The sequence below is a fragment of the Scomber japonicus genome, chromosome 22 (assembly GCF_027409825.1).
Source record: "Scomber japonicus isolate fScoJap1 chromosome 22, fScoJap1.pri, whole genome shotgun sequence".
NCBI lineage: Eukaryota > Metazoa > Chordata > Actinopteri > Scombriformes > Scombridae > Scomber > Scomber japonicus.
In genome coordinates this window covers 25,219,463-25,241,262 of record NC_070599.1, presented here as the reverse complement: position 1 = coordinate 25,241,262, position 21,800 = coordinate 25,219,463, and the positions used below count along the sequence as shown (strand labels likewise).

The 21,800-nt window shown below is 35.3% G+C and overlaps 3 protein-coding genes across 3 annotated transcripts; all 3 read right to left on the bottom strand.

The window, feature by feature from the left end:
• Positions 1-1,396: 1,396 nt before the first annotated feature.
• On the bottom strand, positions 1,397-3,697 carry LOC128384163 (lamin-A-like). Its single transcript, XM_053343753.1, has 5 exons — positions 3,645-3,697; positions 3,178-3,342; positions 2,583-2,690; positions 2,057-2,170; positions 1,397-1,801 (listed from the first exon to the last, which is right to left on the bottom strand). Exons 2-5 carry the CDS (start codon positions 3,265-3,267, stop codon positions 1,685-1,687), a joined length of 429 nt encoding a protein of 142 aa, XP_053199728.1. The 5' UTR covers positions 3,268-3,342; positions 3,645-3,697; the 3' UTR covers positions 1,397-1,684.
• A 2,010-nt stretch (positions 3,698-5,707) lies between these two features.
• Positions 5,708-9,854, bottom strand: LOC128384093 (butyrophilin subfamily 3 member A2-like). The gene is made up of 9 exons (XM_053343673.1): positions 9,823-9,854; positions 8,900-9,002; positions 8,422-8,763; positions 7,997-8,284; positions 7,783-7,908; positions 7,348-7,505; positions 6,603-6,698; positions 6,069-6,173; positions 5,708-5,833 (listed from the first exon to the last, which is right to left on the bottom strand). Exons 2-9 carry the CDS (start codon positions 8,994-8,996, stop codon positions 5,765-5,767), a joined length of 1,281 nt encoding a protein of 426 aa, XP_053199648.1. The 5' UTR covers positions 8,997-9,002; positions 9,823-9,854; the 3' UTR covers positions 5,708-5,764.
• Positions 9,855-12,109: 2,255 nt separating this feature from the next.
• On the bottom strand, positions 12,110-17,875 carry LOC128383606 (butyrophilin subfamily 3 member A2-like). Its single transcript, XM_053343202.1, has 8 exons — positions 17,518-17,875; positions 16,421-16,708; positions 16,247-16,303; positions 15,826-15,947; positions 15,023-15,100; positions 13,798-13,830; positions 12,382-12,489; positions 12,110-12,250 (listed from the first exon to the last, which is right to left on the bottom strand). Exons 1-8 carry the CDS (start codon positions 17,873-17,875, stop codon positions 12,110-12,112), a joined length of 1,185 nt encoding a protein of 394 aa, XP_053199177.1.
• Between the last annotated feature and the right edge of the window lie 3,925 nt (positions 17,876-21,800).

The window sequence follows — 21,800 nt, the reverse complement described above, 5'->3', positions numbered from 1 at the left end:
TTTGCGTTCCCCTGGTTGGGAATCACTGATCTAAGGCATTCAGGGTAAGGGTTTAAATTACAGCCTTTTAGATTATAAATCTTTCCAATTTACACTCATATTTTATACTTATGGTGTTCTAGTGCAGTACATACTAATACATAGATGTTAGTAAGTTACATATCCTTTAGGTATTTTAAAGAATTCGCACCTATTCACAAGCAGCAAATCACAAGCAGGTGAGACTCAGAGGCACACAGGTCGAAAATGAGCATGCATCAATGTTTGCTGCTTAAATGAGAGACAGCTAGAATTTTCTTCAGTAGAGCTGTTGTTGAGGGACACTAGAGATGTGTTTTATAACTATTACCTGTGTTTTTGGCTTTAAATCTGCTGGCTTTGAAAGTTATGAAATTACCCATAGCAACTCATATTGTAATTTTATATTTTTCAGTGTCTCTGAATTACGTTTTGTTAAGTTATGACTGTAGTGTTTGTGTTCTTTGCTGTCTATGACAGATACTCTTGGACAGGACATAAAGTCAGTAATCTTCTACAACACCCATTATATATCTTAGAACTTTTGACTTTACCGTACTCCATGACAACAATGAACAGCACCCACTGGAGCAAAAGTGTCAGTCAGTACAATGTGTGGTCAGTACAACAAGATAAAGAGTAACATACAAGCTCTAAACTTACAGCATGTTAATGATAATACTCTGATTCACAGGCCTCAAATGTATTCAGCAAGTACCCAAAACCTAAAAGATTACACTTGTTTGACTATCCTCCGTTTCTTCTAATATGTGCCCTCCTAGTGGTAAGCAATATATGAAGGAATGAAGGTAATGAATGAATGACTGAAGTTTTTTTTAATGAACACACACATATACATAAAACATTATATACACATTCTAACAAAACAAAATCAACAATTCAACCATTAATGTAAAATATCAGGTGGTCATGATAAAATAAATCAGCAGATTAATGAAGTGGTACAGAACTCATTATCCCATCATCCACAAGAATTCAAGCTTTGCTGATCAGTCATACCGTAATTAGTTAAACAATACCAACAATGCAACTTATTCTTGATTTCCCAGACTCTTTCCCCATCATCCTTATCTTTACATAGTATTCCCTTTACCTACATGCACATGTATATTTTACAAAGGTCAACCTTCACATCACAATTTCTAAATGTGAATGCACCATTGAAATACACTGAGATTTACTGAAGAAAGGTACGATTTAGAATCCCAGTGTATTTTAGTACTTCATGAAACAAGCAAATGTATTACTTCATCTGAGTAGAAAATGTTTCAGTGTTAATGTAACAATATCACCCTATTAAAAAAGAGATATTTATCTATATGTTGTAATGCTGCATTTCAAAGGTCAAATAATAAAGAAAAACATGTTTGAAAATAATTGAACTTTCTTGATAAAATATTGAGCGTCTGGACTCTTGGAGCGTTACAGGGTAAAATTCAAATATTAGTTATTCAGCTTCTAATCTATCTATCCATCAATCCATCCATACATCCATCTACACATACATACATATATACAAAACATTTCTTCAGTTGCATTAGCCCAAATTTTGATTTTGGGTTTAATTTAATAGTTCCATATTTGAACTTTGATCACTATAGAGTGGTGTCAAATATGCAGTAGTAGTAAAACAATATTAGTTTCTTCAGGGAGATGCAAGCTGTGCTGTTCCTGGTGTATAATGATTTTCATGTGTGATTAAGTCCGCTGGGTGATCACAGTCTGCTTCTATGGTCTTATTCACTTTGGTCTTAGCCATTTCCTGTTGGTGACAGAGACAAAACAAAATGTAATTATTACACAATATGGCCAAATGTATGTGGACACTATGACATTTGGAAGCTACATGTTCATTACTCTACTGCCCAATAACTGGAGTTGGATGGGAATGAAATCAGTGCTCTGTGCAGGCCAGTCAAGTTCTTCCACAGCAAACTCTGTACAAGGGTTTCTGCTTAAATGTATTAATTGGCCATATACTGTATTTTTCAAGATGTGATATGAGGTGATGTCAGACCTCTCCAGAGCTGCAGAGGAGGGTGGCCACTAGTTTGTTTGCAGGGTCCCAGGATTTCCACAATACCAAGTTTGTGGGGAGATTGTGATCGGCACCATTATCTGAAGGCGAGATCTGAAAAGAGCAAATATGTACAGATTTACCGTACAGGTAAACATTATAGCCCCTAAGTCTATCACTTGATTAAAAACAACAACAACAAAGACACATTTGGTTGGACTGTGATCGGCTAGTCACACTGCACAACAAGACAGCATTAATTCTATTTTACAGCAAATCTGTATTTAATACATTTAGTAGTATTATTTCAAATGGACTTCAATGACAGAAATATTGACTGTATATTAAGTCTGTATAAAACTGTGGCTTCAAATGGCATCACACAAGCAAGCAGGAACATGCGTTGCCCATAATTATACATAAGACATGGACAGATTCAGACACTGTTACAGTAACAGTTAACCAAATTTGAAAAAACAAACAAAAGGAAGAAACACATGAAAAATAATATTGAAAAAAACCTCACATTGATAGTCTCTCCAGCCTTGAGTGTGAAGGACGGCAGGAATTTGTATATGATGGGTTGTTTATCATCAACTTGTATTTGTAACTCCCAGCATCCCATTGGTTGGTCCTGCAGGAGAGACGTTACTCAGGAGAGGGAGACACATAGCCTGATAAATTAATGTTTCACTACATAAAGGAGTATTGACAAAACATGTTCATTTGATCTGGACCAAAGAAACAAAAAATAATAATACATGATTCCTGAACTGGCTGATTACAACACTGATTATTAATGTGGCTCATTTTAAAGGGATAGTTACACTGGTTCTACTGGACCCCTGTTAAGGGTCAGAAAATAAACAGTATGAAAGGGTAACCGGTAGATTGCATTAAATGTTATTCCTGGAGATAACACACAGACAAATCATTTGCGTCTATGAATGCAGGTAGGCCATTTCGACTCATTACATGAAAATAAGAGAAGATTGTTTCTGAGGTAATTTAAGCAGCTCATTACTTATGCTTTAAGAGCCTATTTGGAATAGCTTTTAATACATAGCAAGCTAATATAGTGCTTAAATAGCAAGCATCCACAAACAAACAAACAGTATTACCTTATCGGAGAGGTTTTTGACACCAACATATTTGCTGTCCTGGTCAAACTCAACAAAAACAGGACCCCTGATTGAGCCCTGACAGGCCATGGTGGGGTTGTCATGCTCTTGAGATGGTTTATTTGAATTCTGAAGCTCAAGCACTTTAAGTTTGCTTTTCTCAAGCTGAGGGGAAGAAGACAAAACACACACACACACACACATACATACACATACACACACACACAGATTAAAAACAAAATGATTGAGTCACTTAAGACTTATCAAGTATAAAAACAGGACAAAAAAAATGTATGTGACCAGCATAATTTTTTTTTAAAGACAATACTGACATGGAGAGAGAAGTGTGTGTGTGTGTGTGTGTGTGTGTGTGTGTGTGTGTGTGTGTGTGTGTGTGTGTGTGTGTGTGTGTGTGTGTGTGTGTGTGTGTGTGTGTGTGTGTGTGTGTGTGTGTGTTGTGTTTGTACCTCTTTCTCCAGGTTCCTGAGCTCGGCTGATGTGTGTTTCAGTTGTTCTTGGGTCAGCTAACAAACAGATAGATGGATGTTAGTCTTTCAGAAGGCATAAGTAAAAGCTCTTATATCTTATTCATTTGCATAAGGAATCTGAATGCACACAATACTTAGATAAATAGATCAGTTTAGCTTTATCTAATTATATTCTTCTTCTTCTACATTCTCAGGTGAATTGGGAACTATACATTACACATTTTTTCTGTAGTTTTTAGGATAGGTTAAATTAGTCGCAGTACATTGAAACCATTCTGAAGATATGAATGTAAGTTTAAGGTCTTAGTTGTTCAATGCAGACTCCTGGACTTTAAATACTTTAAATAATGGGTAATGTGGGTAATGAGTTAGTTTGATTGCTGACCGATTGATTAGTACAAAACTATTATAAATAACTACCATAAATCCAAACTTTTGCACATGGACAGATGTTATACTTTCTCTCCTTATTAGACTGGACTATCAAAAACTATCTTAACAGAAACAGAAAAATTAAGGTACAGACATGAACATCCTTCTTGCTGGTCCCCAGCTTCTCTATCAGCCTTAGCAGGTTGTTTTTTGTCATCTTAACATCATCACAGAGCACCTGGAATTCAGCTTCTTTTTGTTCAATCTGGGAGGAAAGATCATTTCAGACATGATAGAAATGCACATTTGAGTGAATCTACACCCACCAAGGCTAACTGTATAATCATTCTGTAGTAGAGTGTGAGATTGCGAGTAACAGACAAGTTATATGAATGTGGTATTCATGCTCTGCTTTAATTCACTTATTTCACTTTAATGAGAAAAAGGCTTTAAGGACGAGGATGCTTTACCAAAAGAACTAGTGAGGACATTGTTATTCTGCTCATAAAATCATTTGATTTGTTGTTTTACATGTGCAAAAAATACAAATAAATGGATAAATAAATGGAAGACTTGAAGAGAAATAACACAAACCAATAGGTGGCTGGGAATAAATCTTTTGAGGAAAATTAAAATATGAACCTGCACATTTGTGTCCTTTAACTCCTTCTCCTTGGTCTCCACCTCCTCTTTCAACTTCTCCACTTCCTTTACAGCCTGCTCCTTTTTCTGCTGGTCCTCCTTGCTTAAACCCTGGACCATATTAAAACATGTGACAGAACATATTGTACTAACCCAATCTTACAATCTGTGTACAAATAACACACTTTCAAATTGCCAGCAAGCCATATGCAAATTTAATTGTAAGGAACCTAGAGTTATATTTGATCAGGATTTGTCCTTCAATTCCCACATAAAACAAACTTCAAGGACTGCCTTTTTTCATCTATGTAATATTGCAAAAATCAGACACATCCTGTCTCAAAATGACGCTGAAAAACTAGTCTACACAGTTGTTACCTCTAGGCTGGACTACTGCAATTTCATTATTATCAGGCTGCCTTAACAATTCTCTAAAGACTGTCCAGCTGGTCCAGAATGCACACGTACTGACAAAAACTAGAAAGAGAGATCATATTACTCCTATTTTAGCTTCGCTGCATTGGCTTCCTGTAAAATCCATAGTAGAATTTAAAATCCTTGTCCTCACTTTCAAAGCTCTTAATGGTCAGGCTCCATCATATCTTAAAGAGCTCATAGTACTTTATGTACCTAACACTAATTTAAACCTAGATAATGATAATCTCTGGGGCACAAAAGCGCTGTTGGTAAGGTTTAGGAACAAAAACACTTGGTTATGGTTTGAGAAAGATCATCATTTGTTTTAAAACATGAAAATGCAGTTAAATAAATAAAAAAAAGATTACCTAGCCATCCATTTAATCTGCCTACTCTTAATAAACCAAAAATCACCAGATTGAAGACACTAGGTTGAGTATATATTGACCCATACACATCTCTGCTCCAAAATGAGCTAAGCAGATTACAATGTACACATTAAAATTGTTCAGTGCTGCTCAATTAAATCTGTCATTTAATGACCTGCAGATAATTCAGTCTGACTGTCTCAACAACACAAATAATTCATATATGCCAACAATGGACTCACTTGGTGTTACAGTGTATCTATTGCTGATATTTTCTACATTAGGAAGTGTGGGAATATATTATTGCACTTGCATACCATGATCACTTACCAATTGAAAAAATGATTGGGAGTTTCGAATTCTCAGCAACTGGAGAGAAATTATGAAACAAATGAGTGCCACATTAAATTACATGAGTAATTATGTGTTAAGATTTTCATGAAAAATGTAATATAGACAGAAAGATTTTATATGTCACATTGTACTGAGAGGAGATGAATGTATGAACGTCATAGTGTATGGATCTATATGGTCTGCCTTGAACAGCACAGATGATGAGATAGGCTATCTAAATAAAAAAAGTATTAAGAGAAAATAAAATAACCTCTTTGTTCGTGGTCTCAATCTTCTCCTTCAGTTCCTGCAGGTCTTCCTGCTTCTTCTGATGCACTTCATGGAGCTCCTGCAGCTCAGTGTGTTTATTTTCAACCTGGAAGGACAGAGAGAAGATTAAGAAACACAAGATGGGTGACACTTAAACCTTAATACTACAAACTAATACATACTGGTCTAACTTCAGTTTGGACTTGGTCTCTACTCTATTTGGACCTGCTCTTTGACCTTGTAATTTGACATTGTCTATACATAAATAATATGACTACAAATGGGAATCAGCATATTATAGAGAGCCTTTCCTGTCCTTTCCTTTGACTTCTTTAAATACAGTGTGTCTGGTCTTGCCTTTTCCTACATTGAAACATTTTTACTCTTTAAATTGTTTTTATTTGTTCTCTTTTAAAACCTAATTATTTTATGACTTGTGTATTTTTCCGGCTTGTGAAGCACTTTGCAACTTGTAGCGTATCATTATTATTATTATCAATACTAATAATAGTATTATATTCAAGTGAAGATAAACCTTATTCATGTTCTCCAGCTCCTGCTCCATGGTCTTCAATCTGTTCTCATCTTCCTCACTCTGCTGCTGCTCCTCCTGGAGCTGCTGATTTAATGTCTGTTTGTTAAATTGAGAGAGAGAGAGAGAGAGAGAGAGTTAAGAGTTAATCTGGAAACATATACTGTATCCAAGTGTTAGTTGTTAGCTTGGTTAGCATATGCAGTATATTTTTAACCATGATAAAATAATCATAATTTTTGCTTCCAAAAAATGGGTTTAAATTGTAAAAACCAAAATGTGCTTACTGTGAACATCCGACATCTGTAGTTACAATTCACCGACTTATGAAATTAAACACACTGAAATAGAAACAGCCTCAGCCAAACTCTGGGAATCTGGGATCACGCCATGTTTAAGTTACCTAACAAAATTGCCGTGATAGCAACTTTCCTGCAACGACACCCACCTGTCACACAAAATGGCCATGCTCTTAAGTATGCAATAATGTAAGCCTTAATGAAATGTAATCAGGTGAGCTATATAAACAATCAGCCTCCCTACAGTTGTCATGAACAGGGAAAGTATCTATAGAAGCCACAACTGTCTTTTGTGCCAGGCTGTAATATGTTTATTCCCGCTGTAAAGTTGAGCATTTTAACATGGGGGTCTATGAATCACTGCTGACATTCAAGGAACTGTAGTTTTTGGCACTTCCGCTGGAAGTAGTTGGCTTGACTGGAAATAACTCTATAATGTATTTACTTACATTTTCGGTTTTCTTTTCCCCGCCCTTGTTCTTTTCTAGCACTGTTGGAGTTGTCAAAGGCTCCTCTCCCTCTTTTTGTTCTGTACTGAGAGCCTGCAATTCAGTGTCATTCCCATTTTGTCCTCTTTCACTTTTGACCGTGTAGTTCCTCATTTTGTCTGTGTAAAAATGAAGGCAGTATGATTAAAGAATACAAGACTATAAGCTTCAGTTAAGAAGATATCAGAGCATATGAGACTTTAGACAGGGCTAAAAGAACAACGTGACAATTTGACCAAATAGGGATCAATGCAGACATACTGAAAATCATTTTAAATATTTCATAACCCACGAAATACTGACTAATTCAACTCAATTACACATTTCTTATAACTTTTCCTATCGAGTGTTGCAAGAATAATGGTTACAAAGCACTGCAATTAATTCGTGACTTACTTGTTCTGTTTTTCCTCCACACAAAAAGAACTATTGTCAAAATTAACACAATGCCAGCCAAAATAACAGCCAAGCCAGTAATGATGGGAACAGCAGAATTACAGAATGGGAACATGAAGAAATCATCTGAAATGATAAAAAACAGAATAAAATGATATTCATATTAAAAATTACCTTAGCTATTATTTTATTATATTAAAAAAAGCATCTATACCTGAAACAATAATGTGTGTCTCTCTGGTCTGGTTGATGTTTTTTTGTTGGACTCTACAGGTGAAGTTGTTGTTGTGTCTCTTCTCCACAGTCACTCTGCTGCTGACAGTATAGAGACCCTCAGGACCTCTGACTGTCTCTGTTGGTCCAGCAGAAAGGAGGTTTCCCTCACCGTTTAGCCAAAACACCTCAGGCTCTGGACACCAGCCTTTAGACTCACACCGTAATATCACTCCTCCTCTGTCTCTGTCAACACCTGCTAACTTGATAACAGGCGAAGAGACAGAACCTGATACTCAACAAAAGGAAAACAGTGATGTCAGGGGAAGTTAAAAATGATCATGAATATTTAAAACTCTGGGTAAATATGTTCTTGCATTGGAATGAAAAAAGTAGGAAAAAAGTAAAGATTATGCATCTATTTACCAACAACTAGTTCAGCAAAAGATTGTGTTTCTGCTCCTGGAATGAAGCATCTGTATCTTCCCTTATCAGAGACTTTCACCTTGGAGAGTTTCAGTGAAATGTTTCCATTCTTCAGCTCATCAATAAATAATGATGTCCTCCCTTCAAAGTATTTATGCTTTTTACCCACAAGCTCAACACCATCACGCCACACATGTACAAATCTGGGATTCAGATCAGGTCTTGTCCACTCCAATGTGAAGCCAGAAGCATCCACTGCAGGATCCAAATGACATGGTAAAATGATGTCATCACCAAGTGTTGCTATTACTGGTTGAGATGGACCAGTCAGCCGAGCCACACCTTGAAACCCAAATGTCTGTTTTAATGCTTCTAAATGAGCTGTTAATGTTAGTGACACTTTTTTCTAAAAATCTATGAAATAGACAGTAGAAATATTATGTTTAGACACTCATATCCGTATTTATGTGTAAATTACCTCGACCGAAGTGTAGTAGGAGAAGATGGAAAACCAAAACACTCAGAGCTTTGAGGTGACATTTAAACATCAGTCTGTCTGTCTTACAAAGCATCATGGAGCCCTGAAAAGGAACAGAAACAAATTACAACAGAATTTCAAACAAAACAACAAAAAATCTAACAAAACAAAAATATCTGGTACAGCCAACAACTGAAGCAATTCCTGGTTAACTCTAATGACCATTAAATCTTTGGACTTTCTTTGAATTTTTTAATTTTACTGAATGTCTTCTTGATCTAATGGAATTAAAATCCTTACTGCCATCTTCTGCACTATACAATAATCTCACTGCACAATAATCTCCCCATGAGTGTAGAGGTGATTATGGATCACCAGTGTGGCTGATGGTCAGTGTCAATGTGTTGCTGAATTATCACGACCAACATTTTTTAAAGTCTCAAACCAATAACAACAATCTTGTTATTTTGACTCTGCAATGTGTTATTGGTGTGATATATGCAGAGTTGCCAAGTTTGTGAGTAATTACACTAATGCTTGCAGAGCTCCTATTCAAATACGGATTTGTCACAGAACTACACTTTCACTTTGTCCCACTCTTGTGCCAGTCTTTGTTAATGAACTGTGCAATAAAAATACATTTAGACTTTAACATATTAACTAAATACTTTGAAGCATGTCCCACAGTGATTCAAAATGTGTTGTGAAGCTGCCATAATCATGTTATAAAGTATTATACACGAGGACTCTTTACATGTTACAAAGTTCAAAGGTTTGGCTAAATGACAAAAAGACTTTCAGGTCACAGTAACACCAGTTTGGTGTTAAAACTAACAGGTATACAGTCAAAATATGAATTACAGTCAAAGGCTATTTTTAATTTAAGATTAAAAAAGGGCAAATGTAAGACAAAGACCACGTACCTGCTGAAAGTTGGTCTCAGTCACTTGACTCAACTGAATGGTCTGTAAATCATTGACTGCAAACTTGAACTTTAACTTGCACTATGATATCATCTGCACTGTGGAGGTAATACGAGCTCATTGTTATATAATGATAATAAAAGTGAATGCACAGGAATAAGTTATTAACATGATTAATGAATGAGCATTGAAAATAAATTAACATTAATTCAGTGAAAAAAATTAATGGGCAATAAATTAATAAACTTGTTTGTATATTTGATTGTTGTAGTGAATTAATTAATAATTTGTGTTAGTAATTTTATAAAGAGATTGTATAACTATTCTGATAGAAACTAAACACAAATGTTTCAGCATTGCATGACAAAAAGTAAATGTAAATGTAAATGATTTCAGGCAATATTGTTTATAATTGTGATAATACTGACATTTTGTCTTGCAGTAAATTACGCAGTATGAAAATTTGATACTGACATGTCCAAAGTGGCTGATTGAAACATAACTTTTCTATCCTCATGTCATCTGTTCAAAATATGCAACAGTTTGTATGTGTTTTTGTAGCTGTTTATTTGAATAGAAGACATATATTTAAACAAGTTTTATGCGTTTAAGTTACTTCCAAATAAAGGTTACTAAATAGCGTGCACAGTGCAATGGATTGTACGTTTAGTGTGTGCGTATTGCATTTGATCTACTAGGAACAACTGCACAAATGAAAACAGGTGCGACAGGTGCAGACAGCAGTATTTAAATGAGAGTTTTGTGTCTTTATGGAGAGTTTGGACGAGTAGAAAGCTGCAAGCGCAAAATGAAATGTGATCAGGTTCTAGTGAAGAGGGTCATTAATATATTGAGTTATAAAAATAACTAATATTACCAGAAAAACTGACATATGGGAGAGTACAGTATTTGTGACAAAATCAATGCTGTTAGTAAAACAAACATATTCCACTCCAAAAATCCGTCCTGTAGGTATTCTGTCATTGTGCCTCCATCTCCTCATCTGAGTGTAGTACACAGCTGGTTAATACCTGCCCTTCAAATGTGTTATTTATAGATGCAGTTTCAGTCAGTAAAATTACCTTCAGGTTTGGTAAATCACAATGCGTATGCTAAATAACATGTTTGTATTTTGCACACTGGGGTAAAGACGCCTCATATTACATTCATTATGGTAAACGTACTAAATAGACAGCTCGTATTATCTTACACAGTTAAAAGACGCAAACCGCAGAGCGCTGCGTTAGTCGATCAGCTTGCACATTTTTTGTGGGTGATGTCAAGTTTGCACACATTTTTACACACGCAAACCTTTAGTAAATCAGGCACTGTAAGTATAAAACTGTAGTTTTGTTTTTTGATTGTAAAGCTGTATTTTCACAGGTCAAATTAAAAATGAACATTACCTTGATATTCCTCAAAGCAGAAAGTTTCTAAAATGTCATAAAACAAAAAAAAAGTCAAGGCTTGCTGCTTTTGTCAGTGAATTAAAGTGAAATGCCTGGTTCCATGACAAGTAAGACATATCACTGATGTGTGATTGATACACATTGGTCTTAGTTTTCATTATGAAGTCACCCAAATAAGGGCTTTTAAAACATTGACATTGGCATTTAAAATATCGATTTTCATTATCACAGATAATAAAAAAGTACTGAAAGAATCTTAAACAACATATATTTAATTGTGAACAATACAATCCAAAGAATAAGAAGCTCTTCACTGTAGCAGATATAAACTCTCTCACACTGATTCTTCTCACAGGTTTTACTCTGTTCACCCTTCAGATTTCAGGAGGAAATGTTGCCTCGTCAATGAAGAGTTATTGCTAAGTAAGATGTACACATGTACAGTAAATTAATAAAACAAATAATAATATAAAATGCAAACCAGAATACAACACTGCACTTTTGAAAATATTTTGAACAAAATGTGTTTTGAATTGTTGATTATACTACAAGAAAAGAAAAATGGTGGATTCCATATTTATATATATTTTTTCTAAGTTCTAATTCCAGATCAAAAAGTGTTTTTTTTGTTTTCCTGGTGTATAATTTAGTTGTTTTCAAGTGACTATTCACATTCAGTATTTAGCATTATAAATGGAAACTCTTTTTTCACAGACATCTCATGGTTGGTGATAAAAGTTGGTAAACAGGGAGAATATTGTAGTTTAAAAGGAGCAAAAAAGTTACACACAGTTGGTGATAAAAGTTGGTGAGGAGGGAAAATATGGTAATTAAAATTTAGTCGAAGATAAACTAAAACACTGTGTAGCAGCTGATTATTATACTTCAGTGGTTTTCACAATCTTTTCATCACAGTTGATGAGCTCAAAGAGGAGTTTGTCTCTTTTGGTCCAACGATTCAGGTCCTTCCATTGCAGCTCAGAGGGAGGAGAATGGGTACCCCAAAAATCGACCCATATCTGTAAAATCCAAAGGTAATAGATAATAAAAATAATAATAATGTGTCAGTTAAAAATGTTTTGCATGTAAAGTTACAGAACTGAATCATTGAGAAAGAAAGAAACAAACAAACAAACAAACAAATACTTACAGTGACACTCCTGTTAGCTCTGAGTATAAATGACTTCTTAAATATGTACATGATGGGGTCTTTATCGTTGACCGTCACTCGTATCTTCCAGCCTTCCAGTTTCAGGTCCTGCAGGAGAGAAATTGGACACAAGAAGGAGAATGAAGGAAAAACAAACAAGTTAATGTTACAGTGTTAAATCCATGAGTGTGTGACATTTAAAGTGTTGACATGAAAACAAGAGAAAGTAGATTCTGAGGTAAATACTGTAGAGGGTCGTTAGCTTGGCTTTAATGGTCCATTTAAAATAATCCTGGATACACTTCATCAATGCAGAGCTACTAAAGCTAACAGTACATGTTCTCATGTTTATACACAGTTCATCCACACAAACACCATCACCTCTTTAGACTTGTTGATGAGACGGAGATGTTTTCCATTTGGGTCGACCTCAACTAAGACTGGGGACTGTGGGAGACAACACACACACACACACACACACACACACACACACACACACACACACACACACACACACACACACACACACACACACACACACACACACACACACACACACACACACACACACACACACACAGTTGAGTTCAGTCTAAAAGAGTTATTTCTTATATTTCAGATTTTCTCTCATGGTCAGTAACAGTTTAGTTTGTTCTCAGTAATAAGTCAGTGTTGGAAGTTAAAAAAGAGAGATATCTGTTAAATCCTTTTATTCTCTGAGATAAGGTTTTAATGGCAGCTTAATAAATTCATTATGATTAGAGTAAAACAATTAACATTGCTGATCATGATCTGGACCTTTTTTTCTTTTTTGCTTATTCTGCCTTCAGATTTCTCTGCTCTGCTTTTCATCCTGGAGCTGAGTTAAGAAAAATCTTTGAGGATAGTATTTGAGGAAATTACAACATGACAACAGTGACAGACTAAAAATCTAATGCAAGTGAAATTACACTTTAATGTATGTTAGAAACAGCTGATTGAAAATGAATAGTACTGTTTTCAGTTTGAAAATCATAAAGCATCTAAAGGAAAACAATTCCTTAACAAGGAATTGCAAACAAGCGAGAGGGCAGCTAGATAAAAAGCGAATATGAACCTCCTTTAGGGTCTAGCTGGAGTGTTTCTGTAAGTGTTAAAACACAATGAACTATTCTGATATATAAAATAACAGACTCACTTTGTGGATCTGTTATTTTATATATCAGAACACCTCAGACTGATTATTAGACTGATAGCAGGACTATTAAAGGACCAGTTGATTACCTGAACTGAGAACTGATGTTAAACTGTTTCCATGGAAACTTGTCAGCCAATCAAATCATTTTCACAGCACCTGACTACTTATACTGTAAACATGCTGCATCAATGCTAACAGCTAATCCAAAAGCAAAGAATAAAATATAAACAGACACTGACCTCCTCCTTGTGTTCAGCTTTCAGAGTCTCAATCTGAAAACACAAACAAAACTAACATTAGAAGCTGAGAGAACATGAGTTTGTTTTAGGTTGGATTCAATATATTCAGAATTAATGTGAATACTGTGTGACGAATATGTTCAGCTGTCACCTGTTCTGTGTGAATTAAAGATACAATGATAGAAACATACAATTAAACAAAACATGAGAAAAAAGATGCATCTTTAAGACTGAACTGAAATTAAAAACAAAAAAATAGGTGGTTTAAATCAAAATTAATATGAATTGAGTGAAAATTAACATCCTGTTAAATGTAATTTAACCATTTCCAGATAATTAGTATAAAATGAAGTGACCTGTAAAATAAAGTGTTAACAAAACAATGTTTCATTTCTACGTACACTCATCAGCCAATCAGAGTCTTCTTCATCCTCTGGTTATAAATACATAATGTTGCTGGTTGTTTCATTGTTTGTATTTCAACACATATGAAGCAGAGGAAGCTGCAGCACTCACATATCAAACTCTGGTTTCTGCTGACTCAGCAGTTTGTCATTCAGGTGAACAGAATCAACATCACAGCAGTGATCAATTAAACTACCATCATGTATCACACTGACACACTGTGACTGCTTATGTGTGTGTATCACTAATATCTGTCATTCATTAACGTCAGCCATCTTCATTCAGACACTTCATTATGATCACATTAACCTCTTGTTGCTGATTCTTCAACACAGAAGACATCTAGTGTTTGTTGTTTTGTAGTTATTTAACATTTGGAGGAATTAAACACAAATGAATAATACTGCTAAACATGTGAGAAGCAGTCTTTGGAAAGGGAACAAATCAATGTATTACTGCAAAGGTATAAAAAGTATAAATGGCAGTTTAATAAATTCATCACGATTAGAGTAAAACAATTAACATCATTATCTGGAACTTTTTTTCTTCATTTTTGCTTATTCTGCCCTCCCTTTTCATCCTGGAGTTAAGAAACATCTTTGATATTTGAGGAAAGTATTTGAGGAAATTACAACATGACAACAGTGACAGACTAAAAATCTAATGCAAGTGAAATTACATTTTAATGCATGTAAGAAACAGCTGATTGAAAAAGAATAGTAATGTTTTCAGTTTGAAAATCGTAAAACATCTAAAGGAAAAATTTAACAAGGGATTGCAAACAAGCAAGAGGGCAGCTAGATAAAAAGCAAATATGAACCTTCTGTTTCTTCTCCTCTAGCTCCTCCTTCAGGGTCTGAAGCGTCTTCTTATCAATGAACTGCCACTGGAGCTGCCACTATGAGGAAGAGAGAGAAGACACACATTTAGAGACCTGTTTATTGTTAGGACGTGATTGAACAGATTACATAATAATAATAATCTTATGTTCAGACTTCTGTGGATTTTGGATTTTAAGACAATAGAGAAAGTTTTTCTGTAGTAGAAACATTTTCAGTCATGAGTGAGGAAATCAAACACTGCGATGATTATAAATGAAGCATTGAGACATAAAGTCTGTTCAGTGCTGCTCAGTTCTGTCTCTGTAGGTTTGTGTTGATGAGTCATTTAAGTTCTGGACTGGAGCAGTTTGATCTCTGTCCACCTGAGACTAAGAAGATAGATACAGAGATTAAAAAAGAAAAACAGAAATTTTACATCAACTTTCACACCCACTTCTTGCAGTGATCGGTCGGGATTGTGAATATAGTAGTTTGTTTAAAATGTGTTTATTGCTTCATCAATTCAATCGCTACTTTTGAAAGAAAAGTAGTAAAGGAGGCCATGATAAACAGTTTAATGATCAGTAATTTCTCATATTAACAGAATATTAAGTTATACTGTGAATAAATTGATTGTGGCAGCCTGCTGTCATTTGCAGACAAAGACATGAACAGGAACTGAAAACAGACAACAGACCTGAGAAAGAAGTAGCCCATTATTTCTTCAGGAAAATATATAAGTGGCTCTTGGTTTCATTGTTCTTCGCTGCAAATGACTCAGTTACAGTATGTTTTAACTCACATATTTGTTCTTCTTTTCTTTTTTTCCCTTTTTGTCTTCTAGAGTAGTTTCTGTTTGCGTCTCTCCATCTTTTCCTGCTGCTTTGAGAGGTTGCTTTTCTTCTGCTTCATCTGTCTTGGTCTCTGTGTAAATAAAATAGCAGTAACATTAAATCATCAAAGACTTTTACTTTAATTTCAGGAAGTTTGATTTTAGTCTAACATGAGATACGAAACGTCTGGCAATTTGACAGCTTGCAAATACTCCATAACCAAAATATTTAAGATAAAGATTATGTAATTACAAATGTCATATAAAAATTCCTATTAAACACTGTGAGAGTCACTGCAGTTCATTTGTGACTTACTACTCTTGTCGTGTCTCCATTTCCACCCCAAAAAGACTGAAACTGCAATAATAAACGCGATGCAAAGAGTCAAACCAACAGCCAAACCGGTTATGGTATGAGAGGAACTGGACTGGACGTTAAGGAAATCATCTGTAAATGATACAACACACATATTAACATGTTATTGATTTATATGTTTAATTTATACAATATTGGAACTCAGCTATCTGAAAGTAAACATATGAGGCTAGAAATTGCCTCTTTTACCTGAAACAATAATGTATGTCTCTCTGGTCTGGTTGATGTTGTTCTGTTGGACTCTACAGGTGAAGATGTTGCCATGTCTCTTCTCCACAGTCACTCTGCTGCTGACAGTATAGAGATCATCAGGACCTCTGACTGTCTTTGTAGGTTCAGCAGAGAGAAGGTTTCCCTCACCGTCCAGCCAAAACACTTCAGGCTCTGGATACCAGCCTTTAGACTCACACTGTAACACCACTCCTCCTCTGAATCTGGCAATACTTGATAAACTGATGACAAGTGAAGAGACAGCACCTGATGATGAGGAAAAGAAAAGGTATTTTCAAAACAGTGATGAGGAATGATGCACAAATGTAAATGTTCAACTGTAAAGCTAATAATTTAATATTGTAAAAACAAATGTGCTCTACATACAATTTCCATTAGAATTACATAATCTATTTATAATAACTAAGTTCCAATAACTTAACTCTAACTTTAGTGTTACCAATAGTTAAGTTGGGAGTTCAAAAACATTGGGAACAATAATGAAACCTGGCTGTATTTGAAGATGAAAGTGTTTTTTTCTGGGTTTTGATATAAGGATGTTTTGGAGATAGCAATGACTACTTGTTTTGGTGTTCAGTGTTTTTTTGATGTTTCAAGTGATCAGCAAAATGTGGGCTTTTGTGCATGAGACCACTGTTTGCTTCTTATTTCCAACTCTACAGTATGTGACACATTTCCAGTCACAAGCTGAGCTATTTTTTGTGACAATGCCAATATTTCAGGTGTGTATTTCAAATCTCTGGATGCTGCCATATTGAATGACGTAAGAATATCTAATCCTTGGTCAAGTCAGGACGTGTAAAATCAGTTGCCTCATCATATTCTTTCCAGTAGCAGGTCAAACACTTTCATCTTAGTCAAGGATTTGTAAGCATCTGTTTTAAAGATTATAGTTTTATTTATTAATTCACCTTCACTCTGAATTCAACATTTTTTAATTTATTGTAGCTATATTACCATAACTGAGTAGATATTTATTTGGAAAAACATAACCTAACCCTTACATGTTTGAGAAGTATGGCAGTACCTTTTATTGATATACTGTATCTACTTACCAACAACAAGCTCAACAAAGGACTCTTCACTCATGTCTGGAATGAAGCATCTGTATTTTCCTTTATCAGAAGTCTTCACTTTGGAGAGTTTCAGTGAAAGGTTCCCCTGCTTCATTTCATCAATGGACAGTGATGTTCTTCCTTTGTAGGTTGGATTTTTTAAATTTACAAGGTCCTGACTAGCACGCCACACCAAGACAAATCTGGGATCCAGATCAGGTCTTGTCCACTCCAACGTCTTGGCAGAAACATCCACAGCAGGTTGAAGATGACATGGCAAAATTATGTCATTTCCAACTGTTGCCACTATTGGCTGAGATGGACCAATTAACTGAGACTGACCTGGAGAGAAATACATATTTATTAGTTCCTGCAGTATGAACCAGCTAGAAGTGATTCTGAATAAATAACTGAACTCATTAGAAAGATTAAAATGTGGCAGAAGAAGTGCTATTTAAATACTATTTTCTTTAGCAGATCCAATAAGCTGAGAGAAGCTATAGTACTTTGTAAGATGCAGTCACGTTTACAATCTCCAAAACCTCTCAGTACTTCTCATTTCTGAAAATCATGTGAAACATGAAAATATAAACAGTATGAGTGACACTACAGTACTAAAAATGGCGATGAAACACACAACAATAAATATTTCCCTTGAACAAAAAATGTCATGTGACTGCATTCAGGAATAATTCTTTGTTGGTTCATCACTGCTATCAACCTCCATGGTTATTATAAAAGTGTCCACTATAGCAAATTAAAATGATAATTTAGAATATGATTTTTTATTAAAACTTAATTGAGATTTTATATAATTGTGTGTGAGTTACCTCTACAGGAGTGTGTTAGGAGGAGATGGAAAATCAGAACGCCTATGGTTTTGAGAGGAGACAGTCCATCCATCGGGTGAAGCATCCTGCAGTTTTGAAAATGGGCAATTTCTCATCCAAAGGAATTAAGTATATAAATGTGGACTTCTTTAGATTTTTACAAATGGTTACCACAATTGAAAAAAACATCCTAAATGTTCTGGTGGAAAGTTAGCCAGATAAAGTATATTATATGTAATAAATATGTTTTATTAGTTCTACTTTTTACAGTAAAGCCCTGTGCCAAAGAACGCCTTGAATGTCAGTATCCTTTATTTTTTATTATATAATGACATGTCCAAGTAATGGAGTTATACTTTCACTTTTGCCAACACAGACAGTCCAACAGAGAGTTCCACAGCAAATAAAATGGTATGAGCCTATACGTTAACTTTTATTGCCAACTTGACAAATACTATTAATTTGTGCCTTGAAAAAAGCTTTAATAGATTTTGCCAGATTTGTTCAATATTTGATTTCATTAGGACCCCCAGTAAGTATATGTCTGTAATAATTGATGTAGTGTGATAAGAAAGTATACAACTGTGTGATAGCAAAGTAGCAGTTTTCCTCTTGCAGTAACAACACAGTCTCAAGACTACAATATACCACTGTATTTCAGAAGCATCACATGTGGCCATAACTTTCCCACTGGCACAAAGTCCTTCAAATGGACTTAAAAACCTGGTATAAACTTTGTATGTGTTAATACAGACACACTTTTACAACAGAAGATGATATTGTGTTTCAAAAACTGTTACTTAGACAAAGCATATACAATTTGCAAAATTAAAGTCAGAAGACGACGTACCTGCTGCGCGCTGTGTCGGCCATTTTATTAGACTGCAATTAAAGTTTGCAAATCATTGATAGGTTCCTTATGTTAACTCATGCTGGTTTATCAGCTGCTATTGCACTAGATTTAATGTGTAACCAACAAAGTCACCATTAAACTGAGAAATGTGGCAGCTTTTAGCTAGCATAAGGATTAGAAGCAGTTTTCCAAACTTTTATTACAATAAAAGGTTCAAAGAAAGTTACATTTCAGATTTATATGTAGTTATTTATTTACCACAATCACAGTTTTACTATGTGGCTGTGAGCTTCTGAACTTTGATCTAGTTAATAGGCTCATGTTAACTTGTACTGGTTTATCAGCTGCTGTTGGCAAGTGCAATTGTACTAGATTAAGTGTGTAACCAACAAAGTCATCACTAAACGAAGAAAGCATTTAGCAGACTTTAGCTAGCAGAAGGATTAGAAACAGTTTTCCAAACTATACTACTACTATGACTTTATTATTATAAAAGGTGCACAAAATTATATTTCAGATTCATATGTAATTATTTATTTACCACAATCTCAGTTTTACTTTCACGTTGTGAGCAACTGAACTTTGAGCTAGTCGCCAGGCAACTTATCACTAAAGTAATACAGCTGCAATCAAGGCCATCAGGAACAACAGAAATGTTTCTTAGAATTAGTCAGCTTTTCCTTTCACATCACTGCATACTGATGTACTAAAGGTTTGCATGTGTAAAAATGTTTTGCAAACTTGACATCACCCGCAAAAAATGTGCAAGCTGATCTACTAACGCAGCGCACTAAGGTTTGCATCTTTCAAATGTGGAAGATAATAAGCGCAGTCCATTTAGTTCCACCCGTGTTAATATTTTTGGAGTGGAGTGGATTGGAGTAATTGTTTAATTTGTTTTTCAGTAGTTACTGTGGCTGCAATTCAATTACATAGTTATTACTTCCACAATGTACAATGCCTGAGTTTCACCACAAGAGAGAGTGTGTGTTACTCAAGACAGAAGTGTGTTACTCACAATGTGCTGCTCTATGTCTGTGTGAATTTTCAGATAACACAGTAAAGGCAATACACAAGTCTAAAGCACACTGAGTGTTTCATTAAGTGTGCTATAGGTTGAACCCCATCCCTGCATGCACACACACACACATGTTCAACTCAACTGTAATTTTATTCATGTCCCCAAGGGGCAATTTGTTTTGAAGCAAAACAGAAATAGACACATAAAAACAACACTCACCAACCGCAACCGCAACCGCAAATCAATAGCTGGACAATAAATAACAATAAATACAATAAATGCTCAAAAGAATGCCACATGCTTAATAAGTAAGTAAAAAAACCTGAGGCCACAGTAAAACTATAAAAACTCTGCTAAGGCAGGGCTTGTTAACTCCTCCCCTGCCCTGAATTTAAAATAGAGATGGCCATAGGGATAAAAGAATGTCTATACCTGTTGCTTTTAATAGAGGGGGAACCTCAACCTGGAGCCAGAGATAAAAGTCTGAAACTCAGTGAACAGGGAGTGGCTGGCATCTGACAGGATGCTCTCAGCCTTCCTCCCCACCTGTCTGGTAAACAGACCAGAGTGCATGCTCTGTTGCACACCCAGGATTTTACTGTTCATCTTCACTATTTTAGTGAGTGCATTTTTTTGATTTGATGCTGAGGTTCCCATACCAGCACATCAATGAGAAAGCAAGGATGGACTCAATACAACACCTGTCATTAGGAAAGAATGACATTTTCCATGAGCAGAACAAGTATTGCTGACCTCTCTTACAAAGCATGTTAGTGTTATCATCAAAATTATTATTATTTTTTGTCAATTAAAGTCCCCAGATACTTACCACCTAGACCCTGGTTGGTGATCTGGGAGGAAGTGAGCTGCCTCCTAAAATCAATACACATCTCCTTTGTTTTGTCTACATTTACTGTAGTTGCAAAAATTACTTATCACCAATCAACAAACTCAGTAATGACAGGGCCATGGTTATTATTTTTTTTTCATGTCATGCAGGAGGCTTACAATAACAGAATCATCAGCAAATTTTAAAATAAATCTAGTCTTGGTTCTTATCATTCTTTATTACGTTATTGGCAGCTACAATGCATAATAGAGACAGGTGTGAACAGCAATGTGAATGTTAAAGGTTGAATATGTAGAATATTTATTAAAAGCTATATATTTTTTTTTTAAATTATACAGCCACGGGGCGTTTTGAGGGGTACAGAATGAAAGTATTGCTTTTCCATAAAAAAAAATATTTAGTCTGAATTAATATTTTTAAAATTTTTTGACGGGTTCGACAATGACGTTCTGACACGTTCTGTGTACATTGTACCAGCCATTTAGCGGCCGGAAGTGCGGGTTGCCAGGGTTGTCTGTTGTTCCGGCGTAGCTACTGTAGGCTGGCACTGGGTGAAATGGAGTTGTAAATAAACACGGCCGTGTTGGACTCACTAAAACCAGCGTTTTATGCTCTCAAGTACAACTTTTCATCACAAAACTTCGAAGGTAAGACAGAATATCTGTTAGTCGCTGTAAATAAGTGGTTGTTTACCTTTGTATTCTTTGGCTGCTGGTTCACTGAGTTTTT